The sequence below is a fragment of the Jaculus jaculus genome, chromosome 1 (assembly GCF_020740685.1).
Source record: "Jaculus jaculus isolate mJacJac1 chromosome 1, mJacJac1.mat.Y.cur, whole genome shotgun sequence".
Taxonomy (NCBI): Eukaryota; Metazoa; Chordata; class Mammalia; order Rodentia; family Dipodidae; genus Jaculus; species Jaculus jaculus.
This window is the reverse complement of record NC_059102.1, coordinates 336,985,006-337,006,107: the sequence shown is the minus strand read 5'-3', so window position 1 is coordinate 337,006,107 and position 21,102 is coordinate 336,985,006. Positions and strand designations below refer to the sequence as shown.

Here is a 21,102-nt window from a genome sequence, read left to right as displayed (position 1 = left end):
ATGTACTTTAAGTCAAGGTTTAAAAAGAACTTTTTCAAGTTGGAACAAGTCACCTGAACATGTTTTAATCTATGGGATAAAGTTCTTATTTAGCATGCCAGTACTGAAAGTAAAAAGGAGACACAGAATTTTATATCATTAATCACTTTCCTAAGAAATAATTTTGATCTTACTATTAAGTTTACTAGAATTCAGAAAAAAAAAAAAAAAAGACAATTTTGGCTTCAGATAACTTCTATCATTTGTTACTATTAAGTACTATGCAGTTATTTTCTGTAACATTTATGCTCATAGCCACCAGATGGCAGAGTAACTGAGACGATAACATACTCCCAGGACATTTTTCTTGACAAACTTACTGAAATTTTAAAACTACAAGGCATATTTCACATTATATACCAACTGTACACCATAATTCTTTGGCACAAAACCTCCAACAAAATCATCCCTAAAATGAAAAATATTATAATCTCAAATCATTGCCCTGAAATGTTACAACTCAACAAAACAGCTCAGGACCTCACAGGACAAAACTGCCTCATTTATTATTAGCACAACATATATTACGACATCTTTCTGTGCAGAGCTGGGCTATAGAGCTGAGATAAGGAAAGAACAAATACTCAGCAACTTCAGAGTTCATTTTCCAGAGAGATGACAAGAAACAAAAACTGCTGACACGTCTATGAAGAAAAATGGCGTTACTACCAGACCAAGTACTTCTGCAAACATGCTTGCTTGAGGAGCTCCAGGAAATGAGGCCTTAATGAAAAACCAGCCAACCAGTTCCACCGGGAAGCAGACATTCCATGAGAGAAGAACAAGAACTAAAGTAGTCCTAAGGCATCTGAGAAACACAGAGACAGCACTTAGAATCATGAGCAAGAGAATCAGTCAGGAAGAAGTTCAGAGTGAACATGTCTAGACAAAGAGCCACGCAAGTCGCAGTGGAAATGTCCGTTTATTCTAAACACCAGGCAGGTCAAAAAGAGACTTCTGGCTGCTGTGCGGAACATGATCACAGTGGGAAGATAAAAAACATGCAAGAGTTTCGTAGCTTCCACAGCAACCTAGAAGAAACAATGATGATTGACTAGACTGAGAGAAACAGCTGTGAGCAGACTTGGGAGACGCTGTGCAGCAAAGTCAGCGGGCGGCATGCGTGAGGGTCCTGGGGAAAGCCAGTGGGTTGCGCTGGGCAGCACGTAGGAGGACTATGAGAAAACCTGGTGGGACATAATGGACAGTGTGTGACAGGCTAAAAAGGTACAAGAAATGCAGGGAAAATTCCTAAATTTCTAGCACACATGTAAATAGACAGTGATAGTGTATATAAAAATGACCTTTGAACTAGTAAGTTTTAAAACATCATTCTTTTACAAATCATAATGAATACTTTAGGTTATTTCAATCTTCAATAAATTATGTGAGATCTGCACATCAGTTTACAGACAAAATTTGAGCTTTATTTTATTTGGAGAAGAGTGGTACATCAGAGGTTTTTCTTATTAATTGGAGATAATAGTATATCTAACAAAACTTTTTCACAAAAATGATTTTTTTTTTTCATTCTGGAAAATGATGTTGTGTGATCCACATTGAATCAATCTCTTCAGGTCACACCAGACGCCTTGTGTCGTCCTTCTTTGCTGGCGTTAGTAGCTGCCCCTAGACACACACCTTTCCTTGTCCCCCTTTTAACTTTACGAAAATGTGGGAAACTAGCATCACTGTGCACATACTCAACGACACTTCAGTTGAATCTCCCAGCTTCTCGAGAAGTTAGAACAGTTTCATAGTTGAAACACTTTGTGGGCAAAGTATCTCAACACTTGAGTAAATAAATCATTAACTGTTCAGTACCAGACGTGGCAAATCTCAAGTGACATTGCACTGTGAGCCCATCAACTCGTGTGCTCTTCCGCACCTTCCCAGCTTCACAGTCAAGGTCAGCAGGAAGCTCAGCGGCACCTTCACGGTGACCTCCATCATCTTGTCTCACTTGGAACCATTTTCAGTTTATTTACTATGCAATAGACGGTCGTTCTGTAATCAGCTTGGGTTCAGTGCCCTGCTCTGTCTTCCTGTCAGACATGCACTTGTCTGGCTTTATCCACAGTATGTGCGCTGCCATTGTGATGTTGGTTTTGGTTGGTTGGTTGAATAAATTCGCGACACTCAAAACACTTGATGTGATAGTAAAAACAATACCAGTATTTGATCCAGTTTCATCTCAGCTGTGCTGTATCTGGACATTTTGGATGTTTATCAAAGGTCTTTTATGGGGAAGAAAGTACATATATTAAACAATAAATGTGTGACATTTATGAGTAATGTTGGCTCTGAACAAACTTTTGAAAACTTAGTTGACAACATTTTGGATCAACTGAAAAAAAAAAGCATGACTTTTGAAATCTCTGAATGCCTTGGTTCTCAGTATTATCACTCTTTATTGAATTTTTTTCTTATTAAAATATGTAGTTTTTAAGACTTTTCCTGACAGTATTATGTAATTTTTTAGCGTGGGTAGATGGGAGTGTTGCTTGTATGTTACCGTACAGCTGACATGTATTTTTGTCTGTTCTTTACTATCTGAGTAGTTCCATGCTATGTATGTACCATAACCAACCTATTGCCTATGAGAAACATGTAAGATAATGTATTTACAGCCATTGTTACAAGTTTATAATGTATTTTTCTATCTTGTTTTATATGTATGTTATATAACATTCAAAAAAGAATTTTTTTCTTGATTGAGAAAAGGATACAAAATGCAAAATCCACAATTTTGATAACTGAAAATTGCCAATTGTTTCGCAGTACTTTATTATATTGGGTGTCTTGTCTTTCTTGGGCTTTTAGTTAGCTGATGAATGAATACATTAGACACTTCTGGGGTTTAGTTGGGATTTTACATAGCTTGCATTTTAATTCTTTGGTTCTTTGCTGTTTCTATTAACCCATAGCATTATTTTAATAAATGTTATAATACCAACCTAAAAAAATAATAAAAAATAAATAAAAATGACCTTTGAGTTGCCAATGCATGATAAAAAGTTCTAATTTCTCCATGTCTGAAATGGCTACTCAACATACAAGCGGAGGTACAGACCCTGGATATACAAGTCGGCGCGGTCACAGGTGGAGGAGGTCAGTCACGGATACACAACTAGCTTTTAGTTCAACAAGGAGAGGAAAGAGCAGAGGGCGAAAAAGCGCTTGGGGTCCACCGAGCAAGAGGAGGAACCAGAAGCAGAAGCAAGCAAGTCTCAGGCAGCAGGTGAGCACCAGTGAAGCGCTGAGAGAGCATTTCAGAAAGGCGAATTATAGCCAGACATTTAGTACTCCATAGAACATGTTCATTCATCGGTCCATGGAAAAGCAATTCCAGCTCCTGGTGTTTAATTGGACTGAGAACAGAACAATAGGGCATCTTTAAGTAGTCTTCACATAAACAAGCTCCGCACTGGACAGGAGCTCTTCAACAGAAGCAGAGGACTATTCCAAAGCACAGCCTCTAAGAACAACTCACAAGCTGGCTTCAGCAAGTCTTCTAGAATCACCATCACATATAATGAATGTCTTCAATGGAATTTTAGGAATTTTACTTTGTTATCAAAAAGTAATACTAGCCAGGTGTGGTGGCGCACGCCTTTAATCTCAGCACCCGAGAGGCAGAGGTAGGAGGATCACCGTGACTTTGAGGCCACCCTGAGACTCTATAAGTGAATTCCAGATTGTTCTGGGCTAGAGTGAAACCCTACCTTGAAAAACCAAAAAAATAAAATAAAAGTAATACTAAGCTATAAAACAGTATGATATATTTAAGTATCTAATATCTAAACTTAAAAAAACTATATTATAGGGAACTATAAACCCACAAATGTTATTGTCTTTAAATAATCATTTTATACATTCTATAAATTTTTAGTATTTTATAAGGTTGTCAAATATAATAATATACATTTGAATCTACAATGTTAGCTTAAAACTGAGGCTAGCCAACTGTGGACATGTAGAAAAATCACACCCCAGGCAAACATGTACATGAATTAGAATTCCTACCCAGTACTGATAGAACCCTTTACCTGACACAAGATGCTTCTCTGACAGCATAATTTTTGTAACAGGGCTTCGGTGGACTGTGAAAGTCTGGAAAAGCTGAGGACCTGAGCCCACTGTCTCTGGATGCTGCACAATCACCCGCACTGCCCCAGAGCTTGTACCGTAGGCGATCTCAATCCAGTTACCGCTGACACCTACGAACCAAAAGTTGAGGGGTAGAGATTAGAAGACAGCCTTTGCAAAGCTTCCCTGTGACGAAACAGACAGAGTGGGACTCAGAATATAGGACCAAAATTCACTCAGCAAAGATACCTAGAGATTTCACTGCCATCTTTACAAACCTTTACCCAAGTCTCGCACCCCAATGAACTGCCGGTGTCTGGTGTGACTGTGTACATGCTCTGCTATGACAGCAGCCCCGGACCTTATCTTTTATCTGTCATCACTCAGATGGCCTGAGACACAGTAGGTACTCAACACCCACTTAAAGACCACCACTGAGGCCATGCTTCCAAAGCAGCTCCCTATTTACTTCTGCTGCAGGATCAAATCATCCTTGACTGCAGAAAGTGCACTGTGAAATGAGCATGTCAGCTACACAGCTCCCACCTACTAACTACAGCCAGTCCAGTTCAGCAGTAGCTCTTTTTTAAATCAAGTGCCACACCCCGGCACAGACTTAAAAGATAGGTGGCGCTCGGGGGCCTGCACTTTGAGAGGGACTCAATCAGTGCTCCTGGGCTGTTCTTTCTGCATGCCCTGAAAACTGCACCTAAGGACAAAGAGCAGCAGGTTCACCGCAGCTGACCTGAACAATTCCACTGCCACTTTAAAGCTTGCTATGATGAGACCACGAAAACTTTCCCAGTTTCTCTCTAGTTCTAAATTATATGGGGGGGGGGGGGGGGGGAATGAAACATAACTCAATGTACTCCAATAAAGTAATGGACAAATAATTAAGTAGCAAACATTTCAAAATTTGCCCCCACATGGTCTGTTGCAACCTTTCAACACTATCACCGTGACATGAAAGCAGAGAACATGGACAATTATTACAAGAAAAGGCTAGCTTGGTCAGCAATCCACACTTTGTTGCCCTTTACTCTAGAACACTATAGCTTCAATCCCACTGTAATTCCAATCCAATTATCTGCATACACTAGAATGACTCTTTCACACTTAAGATTATGAATGAATTCAACAAAGGAATAATCTTGAGCAAATACCACATTTCTCACAATTCCTTTCATTATAGCTAATTTTTAAATCCCACACTTATTTTTATCTTTCATTCTAGAATATAAATATTCTTTCCCTTATTTTTTTGTTTCCTTTGCATTTCTGACATTTCTTGACACAGGGTCTTATGGATGATCCTTCTGCCTCAACCTCCCAAAGGACATGCAATTTCTCAGTATTTCACAGAACAAGTCTGTTAATTTCACTGGGTAGACTTTTAGAAGGCCATGGAAGTTATTTATATATACTGAAATTCTAAATAAAAGGTCTTTTCCTACAGTGTAAAATTTAAACTCCCAAGAAGCTTGGATATGCCTCAATAGCATATCCAGGGCCCTGAGTTCAACACCCAGCATTGCCAAATATTTTGTTGTTGTTTTTTTCCCTTAAGATTCATGTATGGAAGTTTTTTTTGTTTTTTTTTTTTTTAAACTTTGGTCACTTAACGTACCTTAATGCGTACAAATCAGTCCTAATTCTCCCTTTTGAATGCTGTCCATTTACTGGGCATGTTCTAGCTTCATTACAAAAACCCAGCATATATTTTAGATTGACAGATGAAATTCTTAGCACTGTAGTTCTCAAAAAGAAAGGTCCAAGTTAATTTTACCCAGTCACAGAAAACTGGTGACCAGAACTTCAGAATTTTGAGACTGGCAATGCACTGACTTGTTTTGGGAGTGAGGTAAACACTCAGAGCAGTGATGGCGTCGTTGGAGGGATCGTGATAGAGCTCAGTGACGAGAAGATCGTTATCTTTCATTCGCAAAGGAAACTTCTGCATATCTGAAAGGAAGTAACACAGCATGAAATAAATACATCAACTTAAAACTTTAAAAAGCAATGTTTTCTTCTTTTCAGTTAAAAATAAAATAACTGAAGTAGGAACCTGTGGAGTACTGAAGCACGTACCTATGTAATACACCGACCCGTTGTTGCATCCCAGGAGAAGGAAGGAGCCAGCGGTGTCATAGCTGGTGATAGGAACAACATCTTGAACCTGCCACAAGGAGGTTAGAAGATGTTAGCAAGTAATTATCACTTCTGTTTCCTAAATTTCCTCAATGTTTTGCTTTGATTTAAAAAAAATATCTAATATCCAACTCTCATAAGGTTTAGCAAATGAGCAGTCTTCAAGTTCACTCGCCACTGTGATCGTTGACAGCTGTCTATAGTTTTTTTGTTTTGTTTTGTTTTCCATTATTTATTTACTTATGTATTTGAGAGAGAGAGAGAATGGACCTGGCAGGACCTCTAGCCACTATAAACATGCGTCACCTTGTGCATCTGGCTTATGTGGTACTGGGGAATTGAACCTGGGTTCATAGGCTTCGCAGGACAGCACCTTAACCACTAAGCCACCTCTCCAGCCCATATCTACAGATTTTATTCAGTGTTTAGTTCTCCACAGCAGACTTGCCCTCTGAAGTACTTGCTGCCTGTGCTCACTCCCTCACAGCCTGACAAAAGCACTGCCCACAGAAGAGCCCAACATCACACAGGGAGTACAGAACAGAAACAGAACTAACAAATGGAGCAAGTGATTTTCAGACAGGACTGGATGCCCAATGGTGAGATAACTGTCTCTAGTTTCATACTTCTTTCCTGCTTTCTAAGAAATGATAGGGCCAAGACTCCTGTGAGCTTTCTGCCCCAAGTACTGGACTTAAATATTACATCTTCCAAGCAAATCAGTCTAGTTTGCAAATACGTTACTACATGTACTAAGAGAAAAAGCAAAAGGTATGAGTTTCCCCACAAAAAATAACAAACAAGAAAATAATACAAAAAGCAAGGCAACAAGAGATGCACAGGATACTTCCTACACAAAGTGCTGGTCACAGGCTGGCTGGATTGTGTGTGCCACAGCGTGACCTGCAGTTCTGGACAGGAACTTGTTCAGGGAAGGAAAAGGAGGCCCGACAATGGCTGTCTGCTACATGTGCTAAGACGAACCTTCTGGAAGCCTTGCAGTCTGGGCTGGAGGTGGACTTTGTCCATTACAGTTTGATCGGTTTATCTTCCAAACACACACACAAGCTCGCCACTCTTTTTCACCTTCACCAACCACTTTTTAAGTAATTATTTACCCAAACAACACACATACCAGCTTCTTTCCTAACCGCTGCTCATCGCACCCCACTCCTTCCCCTTCAAAACACTGATCTGAAGCCAACTCTTCTAGCGCTGCCACTAAGTGACAAGCTACCATTGCTACCTGAAAACACCTTTCTCATTGGTATTTAAAGGAGAGTTATACTCAGTCTGCCCACGGTCTTCTGGTTCCTCTACCAGCAACCGGAGTCTCATCACAGGCAACATCTCGGTGCAGTGCAGACATGTTGTTCACACCACCATGTATTTAAGCACTGAGTCTGTAATACTCCGTCTATTTCTTTAACCAGCAGATTCATGTCTTTCTTCATTTCTCCAAAACTGTTAGTGATTAGCTTTGTAAATATTAGCATTCCACCATTCTGTCTCTTTCTCAAATTGATGTTTTCTGATTTTTCATCCTACTTCTTAACATACTGTTAGTAATTATGTCAATACACTGTCTTTTAGTTTGTTCCCATTCAACTAAGTAGTTAAAAGTTACATATTTGTGGGGTTTTTTGTCTTGTTTTGTTTTTAACTTTCCAACAACCTTCTGATTTCTAATACCTCATCTGAAGTCACCCAGCCTGCCGAGCACAGAAAGACTCCTGTGTCCAGGGCTGCTGTTGCTACTGGGCATGACTGCATCATGAGGGCATCAGGCTCCTCACGGCTGGGTCCACAGCGGAGTAAGCCATTAGGAAGTGGGACCTACTTGGAGGAAGGGGGTCCCTGGAAGCATCTGAAGGGTTCCTTTTCCCGCATCCCCTTCCTCCTATGCACTGCCTGCTTCCCAATTGCCACGAGGTGAGCAATTTCACTCCGCCTCGCTCCCCGCCACGCCGGCCTCGCCTCACTCCGCCTCGCTCCCCGCCACGCCGGCCTCGCCTCACTCCGCCTCGCTCCCCGCCACGCCGGCCTCGCCTCACTCCGCCTCGCTCCCCGCCACGCCGGCCTTGCTTCACTCATTTTCTAATAGTTCAATTTTGTGCAGTAGTAAGAATGTAAAGGTTCTACTACTATTTTTGTTTTACATGTGATGAATTTCCCCCTTGCTCCCAGGTCCACAGAAATTTGGAGTGAGAAATATCGGCGTATTTTCAGAAGAAATGATTTCTTCTGTGCTGTCCTTCATGCCCTCTTTGGTTTCACACCCACATCTAGAAATGTAAATGTCCCTAAATGAGATTCTCCAGTTTACTTAACACAAACGCATATCTGTATGCTGCAATTCACATTATTAGTATTCCTAGTTTGAGTATTTTTATCTCAATTTCTCAGTTTTCAAAAGGTTGCCCTGTGTACCACCCCTCCCCTGCAAAAGGTACCAACATGTCCAACCACCTTGTTCCAGGACTGCTGGATAAGCTGCAGAGTCTTCTAACAGTCTCACTTCTATGTTCCCACAAAGCTAGGCCTCCTGCCTTTGCTAAAATCTTGGGCCATGGAGCCTTATTTTGATATAAGGCATTCAGTATGCATAAAGGAATAAATGTTATTTAACAAATACTATGCATGTAATTTTAATATTTCTATCAGGTATTTTTATAATATTTGATTTGCAAGCACAGAAAGATGACAGATAGATGACTGGTTGATAGACAGACAGATAGATGATAGACAGACTGACAGACTGACTGACAGATAAAAGTGAGTAACTGTGGGCACACCAGTTCCTCCAGCCACTACAAACAAACTCCAGACACATGCACTTCTTTGCATATCCAGCTTTACATGGGTACTGGGGAATCGAATGCAGATCCTTAGGCTTTGCAAGAAAGTGCCTTAACCAATGGCCCATCTTACCAGCCCTGTATCTGATACTGCTATATACAAAAAGGGGAAGGCAAGGCTCATGTCAGCTACATTAGTACCTTCCTGTGAATTCAGGTCAGCAGTCAGTGTAGTGTCTCCAAGTCAATCTCCTGCCCCACTGAACTGTGGAAATGCTTACCTGACTCCTACTCCTAACATGAAGAGTTTATAAAGCTACAACCAAGGGCAAGGCACCAATGCCACAGACAGATGACTCACACTGGGAAAGGAAAGAGGTAAACCACTTGAGCCTTTCAATTCATGTCCAGCCAAGCCCATCCTGACCACAGAGCAGAGACCCTCACGCTGAGAGCAGGTCTGGGTCATTATCTCTCCACGAGCTCGACCTCTCCAGTGATCAGACTCGAGGCCGCACTGAGACAGTCGCTTGGACTCAAGATGTTCACCCCCAGCACCAACAAGGAAGAACGCTCTGACCCTTTAGGAAGAAAAACATGTGATGGCTTTCTAAGACTAACTTCCATATTTTCTGTTTGATATGAGAATGAAAAAGTTGTATTCTCTGCTAAATAACTAGCAACACTAGTATGTTCATCATTAATTTTCTTTTGAGACATGACTGTGTACATGTGCATGCTATATGTGCAGAGATCACACTTAAAAAGGAACAAGAAACTGAAGCATTTTTCTTAACCTAAATTAGATATGCTCTATCTTATTAAAGACATCTTGATGAGAAGCTGACATACAAACAACTTTGACAGTGGCTTTAAAGTTGTACACACAGACACTCATCGGGTGTTTTATCTGACTCAGACACTTCAAATGAATCTTGACCCTACATTTAAACATAGAACTACAGGGCTGGAGAGATGGCTTAGTGGTTAAGCACTTGCCTGTGAAGCCTAAGGACCCCGGTTTGAGGCTTGATTCCACAGGACCCACATTAGCAAGATGCACCGGGGGGGGGGGGGACGACACGACATGCACTGGAAGTTGTCTGCAGTGGCTGGAGGCCCTGGCGCACCCATTCTCTCTCTCTCTCTCTCTCTGCCTCTTTCTCTGTCTGATGCTCTCAAATAAATAAATAAAAATAAACCAAAAACATTTAAAAAAAATAGAACTACAAAGGGTGCCCTGCATACTTTCCATTCAATTCATGGGCAGAAGTCTTGCTACAGGCTGGCCCAGAGCCATGCAAGTAATGTCACTGCAATCAGAGAGGGCAGCGTCCAGTCAGAGCTGCCCACTGAAACCTGCAGGTGGAGTTACACTTTCACCACACACCATCTCTGCAATACACCAGCAAGAAATCCCACTGGGAATAAGGCTTGTTTGCTGCACGCAGCTCAACTCTCCTAAGGTCTCATGCATGTGTAATACATTTGTCAGTGATGTTTAGAATTCATGCATACACCAATAGGGAGTACCAGCTCACACAGGGCCAAAGCTGAAGAGTCCACATGGTCACTAGTATAGTGTATTGGACTTCAAAGTTATCAAAACCTTTATACCTAACTAGTAAGGGCTGGAGAGATGGCTTAACGGTTAAGCTTGCCTGTGAACTCTAAGGACCCTGGTTCAAGGCTAGATTCTCCAAGACCCATGTTAGCCAGATGCACAAGGGGGTGCATGTGTATGGAGTTCGTTTGCAGTGGCTGGAGGCCCTGGTGCACCCAATCTCTCTATCTGCCTCTTTCTCTGTCACTCTCAAATAAATAAATAAAAATAACAACAAAAAAATCGAAAGTAAAACAAAAAATGTAATAAAGGACTGTTCCTGAAACTCAGAATCTGTGACAAAGAACAAGGTTTATGCTTAACCTCTCGAATTGTGCTCCATTTCACATAAGCCTCACTTTAGGGGCCAGAAACCATCTTCACACTTTAAATCTTGTGTGTCCACCCTCCCTCCCCTGACTAAAACTAGCCTAGAGAAAAACACAAAAGCATTACCGTCTTTAAAAATATAGAGAGAAAGCTTTATTCTTTTGGTTCTTAGTTCAGTCTTCTACTTGTTTCAGCACAGAACAGCTTAAATGATAACTGTATTTCTTATCTCTGACCTTCTAGTTCCTTGGTTACTCCAATCTAGCTCAGGCTCTCCTCACTAAAACCTCAATAGGCATTTGCACCATGTGCACTATTTAATCAGCTGCCATTTCTCAATCCTCTCACATGTATTCTGTGGCAGGCAGTCTTCTGTCCTTTCCCTTGAATACTAGTGTTCCAACAGAGCTACAATTTAGGCTTTTCTTTCTATTCCCTCTCAGTGAAAAATCTTATTAATTCCTGTTTTCTTTTTTTTTTAATTTTTTTAAAAATTTATTTATTTGAGAGCAACAGACACAGAGAGAAAGACAGATAGAGGGGGAGAGAGAGAATGGGCGCGCCAGGGCTTCCAGCCTCTGCAAACGAACTCCAGATGCGTGCGCCCCCTTGTGCATCTGGCTAATGTGGGACCTGGGGAACCGAGCCTCAAACTGGGGTCCTTAGGCTTCACAGGCAAGCGCTTAACCGCTAAGCCATCTCTCCAGCCCTAATTCCTGTTTTCTTAAATTACCTCAATAGCACTGTGGATCTGAAATATTTATGTCAAGACTTTTCTTCCTTCCCAAATTCCCAGAGCACTTTTAGACAGCTTGGCGTGGTGGGTAATGCCTGAAATCCAACCACTTGGTAGACAGAGGCAGGAAAACCACGTCATTGTCAAAGCTAGCCTAGTCTACACAGTAAGCTCTGGCCCAGCCAGTCTGACCGTGTGACGGTGTCATAAGGAAGGGGGAAGAGAACTTCTGGCTATATTCTCAACACCTGCACTTGGATATCCAAAGGACTCTCAAATAAGCAGATAAAATTAATTAATTTCTTCCTCGCCTTATACCAGTATATCTACTTCTCTTCCTGCGTTTTCTATCAATGCAAAACATTAATAGCGGGCTGGAGAGATGGCTTAGCGGTTGAGCGCTTGCCTGTGAAGCCTAAGGACCCCGGTTCGAGGCTCGGTTCCGCAAGTCCCACGTTAGCCAGATGCACAAGGGGGCGCACGCGTCTGGAGTTCGTTTGCAGAGGCTGGAAGCCCTGGCGTGCCCATTCTCTCTCTCTCCCTCTATCTGTCTTTCTCTCTGTGTCTGTTGCTCTCAAATAAATAAATTAAAAAAAAAAAATTAGTAGCTACTCAACTACCAAACTCAGAAACCTGAGTGAAATGCATCCCTCTCTTCCATCTTTGTCATTTCAAGTCTATGAAATGTTTTTCAAAGACATATATTTTTTGCCACCTCTGTGAACACTAAAGTAAAGTCCCCTGCTTCTCTTGCTGGATCCCTGTGCTTGATTCCCCAAACCAGTTTACCTTTCATCTTAACTCCCACTGGGATTTTCCTAAAGTATGGGTCCCATCCAAAGTCCTTGACTTTCTTCTTTTCTTTAGAGTTAAGTGTTAACCATTTTATCAATCCCATCTCCTTCTCAAACCCTAGAGACCACATAGCTTACTCCTCCTCTGAATAGGTTATGTATGTTTAGGCGCATCTGTGCCACCACTCAAGAAGAGAAGCTTAGGGGCTGAGGGACAGCTCAGGGATAAAGAAGTGAAGTTTGCTTGGACTCCCACTGTCCGTGCTCCATGTCCCTGGCATGAAACTTAAAACATCTCAGAGAAATGGAAAATGACAAGCCTGAGTGTAGAAAAGTATTACTTTACAAAATAAAATTCTGGAAAAATAGCACAATTTCTATCTAGAAACAAATTCCTCACTTGATGTATCCAATATTGTATGTATTCAGAAACTGAACAGCATGGATTACTCAGGAACATGTAAGATTCTGCAACAAGCTTTAGTTCCAACCAACCTGCCAGTGCTGAGTGACCGCGTTCCACACTCCCACCTTCCCTGTGTGACTTGTGGCCACCAGCTGGTTCCCAATAAAGAAGAGGGCATCGACAGGAACGCCAAGGCTGAACACTCCTTCAAATGAAGTAAACAGAGGTTAATCAGTCACCAGCTCACAATGAGCTGCAACCTAAACTGAGAACTCAAACCTAGTCATTTTTGTCATGCTCTGAATGCTCTATACTCACTGGGGACCAGAGATAAAGAACATTCTTAAGCAGCTCACAGAACCAGAGCAATCTCACACTGACTGATACACATTCTTAGTACTTGCTCAGCATGAGAACCTGACAGATTCAAAGCGAACATCACAGACAGGATCCTGGGATCCAGGCCAGACCCACTGCACTGTGATAAAATCTACAGGAGGTGCTGGAGAGGTGGCTTAGCAGTTAAATGCTTGCCTGTGAAGCCCAAGGACCCCGGTTTGAGATTCAATTCCCCACTACACAGACGCACAAGGGAACACATGCGTCTGGAGTTCGTTTGCAGGGGCTGGAGGCCCTGATGCACCCATTCTCTCTCTCTGCCTCTTTCTCTGTCTGCCTGCCCATCACTCTCAAATAAACAAGAATAAACAATTTTTTTAAATGTACAGGAAATATAAATACAGCTTATTCACAGATCTGAGACCTGAAGACACAGCCTAGAAATTGTAACTATCCAGAAGATATCAAAAATTCAAAAACAGGGCTGAGGAGATAGCTTAGTGGTTAAGGTGTCTGCCTACAAAGCCTAAGGACCCACGTCCGACTTGCTAAAACCTATACAAACCAGATGCACAAGGTGACACCTGTACAAGGCTGCACATGCACATAAGGAGGCGCACACGTCTGGAGTTCAATTACAGTGGCTGGAGGCCCTAGTGAGACAAGTCTCTCTTTCATAACGAAAAAATAAAGGTCAGTCTGTTGGGCTTACCTCAAAAAATTAAAATAAAAATTCAAAAATAAAATGGTTACCTTAAGTAAACAAATAAATAGCAAAAAAAAAAAAAAAAAGGAAGGAAGAAAGAAAAGAAGAGCAGAGTGCAGATCAGGGGTCTGGGGATATGGTTCAGAGTGGTTAAAGGTGTTTTCACCCAGTTTAATACCCTAGCCACCCACATAAAGCTGGAAGCACATGTTGTAGTAAGAAATTGTGGTGTGTGCACATGCACATGTACAAATAAATAAAAACTACTGCAAGGCACATTATACTCAATCATCCAAACCTTTAATGGAGAGTTTATTTTTAACCCATTATTTCCCAGCATTTCAGTCTCAAGTGAATTGAAAAGCCTTGGGATTTATAAAAAGAAATGAGAACACTGATTTTATGAGGAACTTACAGTTAAGTCCAGGATAAAAATGCGACCAACTGTAACACAATACAAGCGTCACAGAAGGGTGCCCAGGGTCAGCAGTGCAAGAGTACAAGGCACCAGGTGGCGAAGGAGTTTGATGAGATGGGTGAGAAAGGTGAGGATGGAAATGAGGGTTACAGGAGCTCATCGTGATGAAGACATGGAAAGAAGAAAGCCCAGAGACTCCCAGGAAGGAAAGTGGTTGCTATAAGTACCCAAATCAGCAGCAAAGAGGCCAAGTATGTCCAGGACAGAACTACAGGCTTGTCTTGCCCAGGACAGAGAGCATCCAAGGCTCACCCAGAATGGCATGTAGGCCCTGCACTTGCCTGACGTAAGCAGGCCACTCTGCACGGGATCCTGGCTCTAAACGTTACCTTTATTTGCTGCCTTTGTGGTTCCTTCTTACTTACAAAACATGAATCCAAACCTAGTGTCTCAATACTCACTTTTACTTTAAAAGTATAATCTAGTTCCTTCACTAAAATAATATTATCTAAATTATTTGATAAACATTCTATGGGAATTATCTTTTCATCCAATGATGCTAGAAAGTAAGTCTCATCTATAAAATATGTTTTATAGACCTGTATTCAAGTATTGGTTTATTTCAAAAAAAGTATTTGATTACCAATATAAACAATTTCCTCAGCATTTATCCAAGGAAAACAAAGCTGCTTAAGGCCTTGAAGAACTTACAGGGGAAATAATCCAATGCAAACAACAGGTCAGTTTTAAACCATAAGCCAAGAAAGATTGCTGACTTTGTCCCAAGTCTTAATATCACCACTAGGTGTGCCGCGTCTTGAAAATTCTAAGCCAGTCTTGAAAAAGTTGAGAAACCCACAAAAAGAAAGATGATACATACAAGATAAAAAGAACAGAACAGAAATAAATGATGGATAAGTACTGCTGGGAGTATCTTCTGTACATATACTTAAATGTGTGCATAAATACCTATTTGTTACCACAAGAATCCAACACCTCTCCCCAACCTGCCACTGAGAACACAGAGTAAAATAAAATACTTGACAGTTCATAAGCTAAACCCTTTGACCAAAATAGGTAAAGATAGCCTTCCATTTCAAAGCAGAAAGAAATTCTTTCGTATCATGTACAATTTTATTGTTTCTTCTACAATGTTCTTTAGTTTTGAGATCAACTTTTTTGTTTGTTTGTTTTTTCAAAGTTGAGTCACACTTTAGCCCATGTTGGCCTCGAACTCACTGCAATCCTCCCCCAACCTCTGTCTTCTGAATGGTGGGATTAAAGGGGTGTGCCTCCAAGCCTGGCTGGGCCAACTTTTTAAAAAACATTTGAAGCCAACTGTATTCTATTCACTCATGTGGCAGAAATACAAACAAGGAGAAAAACTTCACTCCAGTGCAGGTAGAGGCCGTCAGAAGTCAAGACAGCATTCTGAACAGTGTCACAGCACGTGAAGGGCCACTCCCGCTTGTGCTCACCTGTCCTGACCACTGTCTGCAGGAAAGATGACAGCGCAAGCAAGGCAAGGGTCCTCTCGCAGAGCATGGCCTTGGAGTCAGAATTCAGTGGTGCTGGCTTCGGTGTCACCCTGAAGGGTTTTCAGCCGCTGCAAGAGGTCTGCACGGACCCCCGCCCTAACAATCTTCTTTGGGTGGTACTGTCAAGCTCTAAAGAACATCTACAATAACAAATGGTTCCTCTTACATGAAATGAGCCAACTACTATTGTCCCATCTCATCATACAATTCCCTATCACCCTTGAAAACCACAAAGGAGTAAAATCTCCTTTACCTAAAACAGCAACTGGAATCACAAGGCTTCCTTCCCATATACTTAAATGTACTGTAATTTTAAAGGTGTTAACACTGAAATTTGTTTCCTTATGAATTGTCACAGAGGGCCTCTGTTATCAATGATGGAGGGATAATATGGCATTCCAACAGTGCCCACTTTACAACAACAAAAGAAAAAACTGGACAAGATCCAAGGCAATGGGTCACAGCACCAGAGGACCAAGGGTTTGAGAAGGAGAAAAGCACCGTGTTCTGTCTTTCTGCTCAAGAATACTTTCCATCTTAACACAGAGAAAAAAACCAAGTAAACAGTGCTGGTTTCCTTGAACTGAGGAGAGGGGGACAGAAAACCTGAGGCCAGAAACTGAGTGGGAACTGGCCTAAGAAGCTGGCTAACGAGACAAGGGTAGAGACTGAACAAGATTTGCAAAGGGGTTTCACTAATCCAACCTGTAACAAGTAATGGTGAGAACATCCCCAGATAGAAAAGAAAAGGTGCTGAGAATGAGAGCTGACAGACTCCAGGGACCACAGTGGATAAATGAGACAGGTTGAGCTCAATGAAGGTGGAGAGCTCACTGAGCACCCAAAAAGCAACTTTTTTTTTAAGTAGAGGAACCATGTATGTGAGGAAATGCTAACAAAATTACATCACACTGAGATCCCATTTTACACCAGTCAGAAAGGCTATCACTAATCATAATAATAAAAAAAATGCTGGTGAGGGTATGGTGTGGAAGGTAAGCTTATAATTACTGCTAATAATGAAAATGAGTCCAGTTACACAATGGAAATTAGCAAGCAGTGTCCCCAAAACCTACAATTAGGACTGGCATGGTGGCCATGCATGCCATCTCAGCACACAGGAGGCAGATGTGAGGTCAACCTGAGCTACACAGCAAGGTCCAAGCAGCCTAGGCTAAAAACCAAGACTCTGACTAAAAATGAGGGGAAAAAACCCACCAAACACTAAAAGTAAAACAATGACATGGCAGTGTACTGACTTGGTGTTCTGGGTCCCATGTCGCTAGATGAATTAAATATGAAGTGGGTGCCTGAATACCCTCTGTTTATTGTGGCTCTATTCATGATAGTCCTGCTATGGAAATAGCCAATTCCACCAATGGACAGAAGGATAAAGGGAATGTGGTCTACACATACAACACAGAATTCATTATTCAATCATGAAAGGGAACCGTATCATGTCTACAGGGAAATGGGTGAAACTGGAGATTATCATGTTAAGCAAATATAAAATGTCTGCCCTCACATCCAGAATCTAGATTTTAAAAAGCAAACAACAATACAGACCTTGAAGTGGGACTATTTGGGAAGACCAAAAGGATCAAGGAGGAGGGAGGGCGAGGGGAAGGGTAATGGGGCAATGTGACTAGATCCAAGCATGTTATACACACATATGGAAATGAAACCCATCATTTTGTTCCAGATACACTAAAAATAATGCCCAATATCATCAGTTAACATTACCACTAAGAACCAATGTTCACGGGCTAGCGAGGGTGAGAGCGCAAAGTCTGACGACAGTGTCAACAAGGACGTGGAGCAGGCAGAGTTCTCCCAACTGAAGAAACATGTACACGGAGCCAGGCATGATGCACTGTCAGCTACTTAGGAGCCTGAGGCAGGAGTTCTGCAAGTGCAGTGCCTGCCTGGACTCTGGAATATGTTCAGGCCACACAAGGCAGTTTACCAAGTCTCTGTCTCAAAATAAAAAATTATAAAAGGGCTGGGGATGTAGCTCAGTGGCAGACCTTGCCTAGCACACTGAAGGCCCTGAGCTGAATCATAGTACTGTGAGAGAGAGGGGGGCCGGGCATGGTGGCGCTTGCCTTTAATCTCAGCACTGGTGAGGCTGAGGCGGGAGGAGCGCCATGAGCTCAAGGCCAGTCGGAGACTACATAGTGAATTCCAGGTCTGCCTGAGCTAGAATGAAACCCTACCTTGAAAAACCAAAATAAATAAAATAAATAAAGAGGGAGGGGATAAAGGGAAGAAGAACACACAGGAACAAGCAAGCAGTCTGTCCACCATTTCTCATCACACTGAACACATGTTCCAGCATGACCCAGAAAACTCATCACAGTCTAGTTTAAGCACACATCTATAAGGTTCTGTTTAAGCATAAACTGTAGCTTTGCTCTTTCTCAAGTGTCTATCAACAGGTGACTGGATCAGTATTAGTTCAGTAGAGGATTGATCAATAATCAAAAGGAAATGGACGACATACAGCATGGAAGAAGTGACAGCATCACACAGCACAACTGAGGCGTAGCACAAAAGAACCCTGCCTGCATCATCTACTCATCTGCCGCTAGACAAAGGACAGCTAACCTCAGCAACAAGCATCAACAGCGTGCGTGCACACTGGGCATGACAGTGAACACCTGCTTTCCTTCTGAGACTCTGCAATCTTACCGCGTGTCTGCATGCATAGCCTCCAGCTTCTCTAGCAGACACGTCACATGAGCCTCTCAATATGACACTGGAGGAATCAACCCATCCTAGGAGACCCTCCTAGAAGAAAATGCTTGGAAGCCTGTCCAAGTTTCCTCTAGACTTTAACCAACATGTCTTCCCTCTAGGCTAATCCTGCTCTGCATTCTCATTCTAACAGGTTGCATAGTTCCATACTCAAATATGCCAAGCCCTAGGAGCGGTCAAGCAAATGATTACACCTGAGAAATGGAAAGGTGGACTCTAAGGGCTGAGCTCTGGGGCACTCCAACGAGTGGATGAGAGGAGGAAAGAGTACACACTGAAGAAGCTGGCCTCACCTAAGAGGAGATAATGGGGACAGGGAGGCGAGAGAGAACACAGGAGGGGCTGGAGAGATGCTCAGTAAAGTACTGACCCGCACACACAAGCACATGCATCCAGCTCTCAGCACTCAGGTAAAAGCCAGGCCTGGTGCAGCCCGTAACCCCAGCACCCATGTGACGGCCAGGCCTGGTGCAGCCCGTAACCCCAGGACCCATGTGACGGCCAGGCCTGGTGCAGCCGTAACCCCAGGACCCATGTGACGGCCAGGACTCATGTGACGGCCAGGACCCATGTGATGGCCAGGCCTGGTGCAGCCCGTAACCCCAGCACCCATGTGACGGCCAGGCCTGGTGCAGCCGTAACCCCAGCACCCATGTGACGGCCAGGCCTGGTGCAGCCGTAACCCCAGCACCCATGTGACGGCCAGGCCTGGTGCAGCCGTAACCCCAGGACCCATGTGACGGCCAGGCCTGGTGCAGCCGTAACCCCAGCACCCATGTGACGGCCAGGCCTGGTGCAGCCGTAACCCCAGGACCCATGTGACGGCCAGGCCTGGTGCAGCCGTAACCCCAGCACCCATGTGACGGCCAGGCCTGGTGCAGCCGCAACCCCAGCACCCATGTGACGGCCAGGCCTGGTGCAGCCGTAACCCCAGGACCCATGTGACGGCCAGGCCTGGTGCAGCCGTAACCCCAGGACCCATGTGACGGCCAGGCCTGGTGCAGCCGTAACCCCAGGACCCATGTGACGGCCAGGCCTGGTGCAGCCGTAACCCCAGGACCCATGTGACAGCCAGGCGTGGTGCAGCCCGTAACCCCAGGACTGGGAGGTAGTGACAGGAGGACCCCTGACACTCAATGGCCACCAGTCTGGCCTAATTACTGAGTTGCAGGCCAATAAGAAACCCTGTCACAAAAATGGCAGGTGGCTGCTCCTGACCCAACTTTGTCCTCTGGCCTTCACACATATATGGACACCCAACCCACATATGAACATACACAAGAAAAGAGAACACAGGATATAAGAACTAACGCACAAGGATGAAAAGGTAATGGTAAGACCTTAGAGAAAAATCTCTTGTGATTCCATTTTTTCAATGATAAGAAAATGAATATAAATTCAGGGAGAAAGAAAAAGAGAGAACTGACAAGGATAATACAGTGGGATTGCTGGATGCATTTAAGCCCTCTTGAGAACAAGTACTATTTTTGATGTGTACCTTTCTTTTGTGCACCCATGTTTAGTCAGAGATGGAAAAATGGGTATGGCCAGCATTGGAGTTATTCCAGAATATGTAGTGCAAAAACAGACACATACAAAAATTGGGTCTCTTAGCTGTCTAGGGCTCACTGGGTCCAAATACACATTTCTACATATACACAAAGAAAATTAAGTATTTAAGATCAAAATATGACAGACTCTGAACCAGCTAAAATTGAGACTAAGTTTCAAACTAGAAATGGAAGAGCCAGTGAAGCAGCTTCAGGTGCAATAGTGAATCTTCGTGTGAAGCTGACTGGGCCTGAAATCACATGGCTTTTCCCCACCACCCCGAATGTGGGCGGCACCATCCCATAAGCTGGCGTCTGGACTGAATGAACAGGAAGCGCACTGAGCACAGGCATTGCTCTCCTTCCACCTCTGACTGCAGCGGGACATTCCTGTGGCCACACTGCAGCTAAAGCCATTCTTAGCACCACGCCGTCCCTTGCCAGGACGGACCTCTCAAAGTGTGAGCCACAATAAACCCTTATTCTTTAAGGTGCTTTTGTCAGGAATCTTTGCACAAAGGCAAGGAAAAAAGTAACTAATACACAGCCTAAATTATGGCATAAATCTGGCTAGAGAAATGCCACCAACTGCAGAGAGACTCGGAGAGCCTGGAGCAGACCACACACGGAATGCCTGCTGGATAAAGGCAGTCTTAGAGGCGGCGGCAGCACCACTTTTCCATGACAGAGTGACTCTGTGAATGAACAATGTATTACCTGCCTTTGTTACTTGGCAGCTTGACAGACATGAGCAGGAGGGAGGAAAGTATCAGGGATGAGCACCTTCTGTGTCAGATAAAACCTGATCGAAGCAGGGGAGCAGGCCATGAGGCACCACTAAGAGCGTACTT

At 43.1% G+C, this 21,102-nt stretch overlaps 1 protein-coding gene across 3 annotated transcripts in view; it reads right to left on the bottom strand.

Annotated features, from left to right (window-relative positions):
* Kctd3 (potassium channel tetramerization domain containing 3) overlaps positions 1 to 21,102 on the bottom strand; it is a 47,595-nt gene that overhangs the window by 11,116 nt on the left and 15,377 nt on the right. For all 3 annotated transcript variants that reach the window (XM_045152306.1, XM_045152292.1, XM_045152297.1), the window contains exons 10-13: positions 13,033 to 13,148; positions 6,217 to 6,304; positions 5,974 to 6,090; positions 4,089 to 4,259 (exon numbers count right to left, since the gene is read on the bottom strand). In XM_045152306.1, coding sequence (XP_045008241.1) covers positions 4,089 to 4,259; positions 5,974 to 6,090; positions 6,217 to 6,304; positions 13,033 to 13,148 — 492 coding nt within the window. The remainder of the gene's footprint in view (positions 1 to 4,088; positions 4,260 to 5,973; positions 6,091 to 6,216; positions 6,305 to 13,032; positions 13,149 to 21,102) is intronic.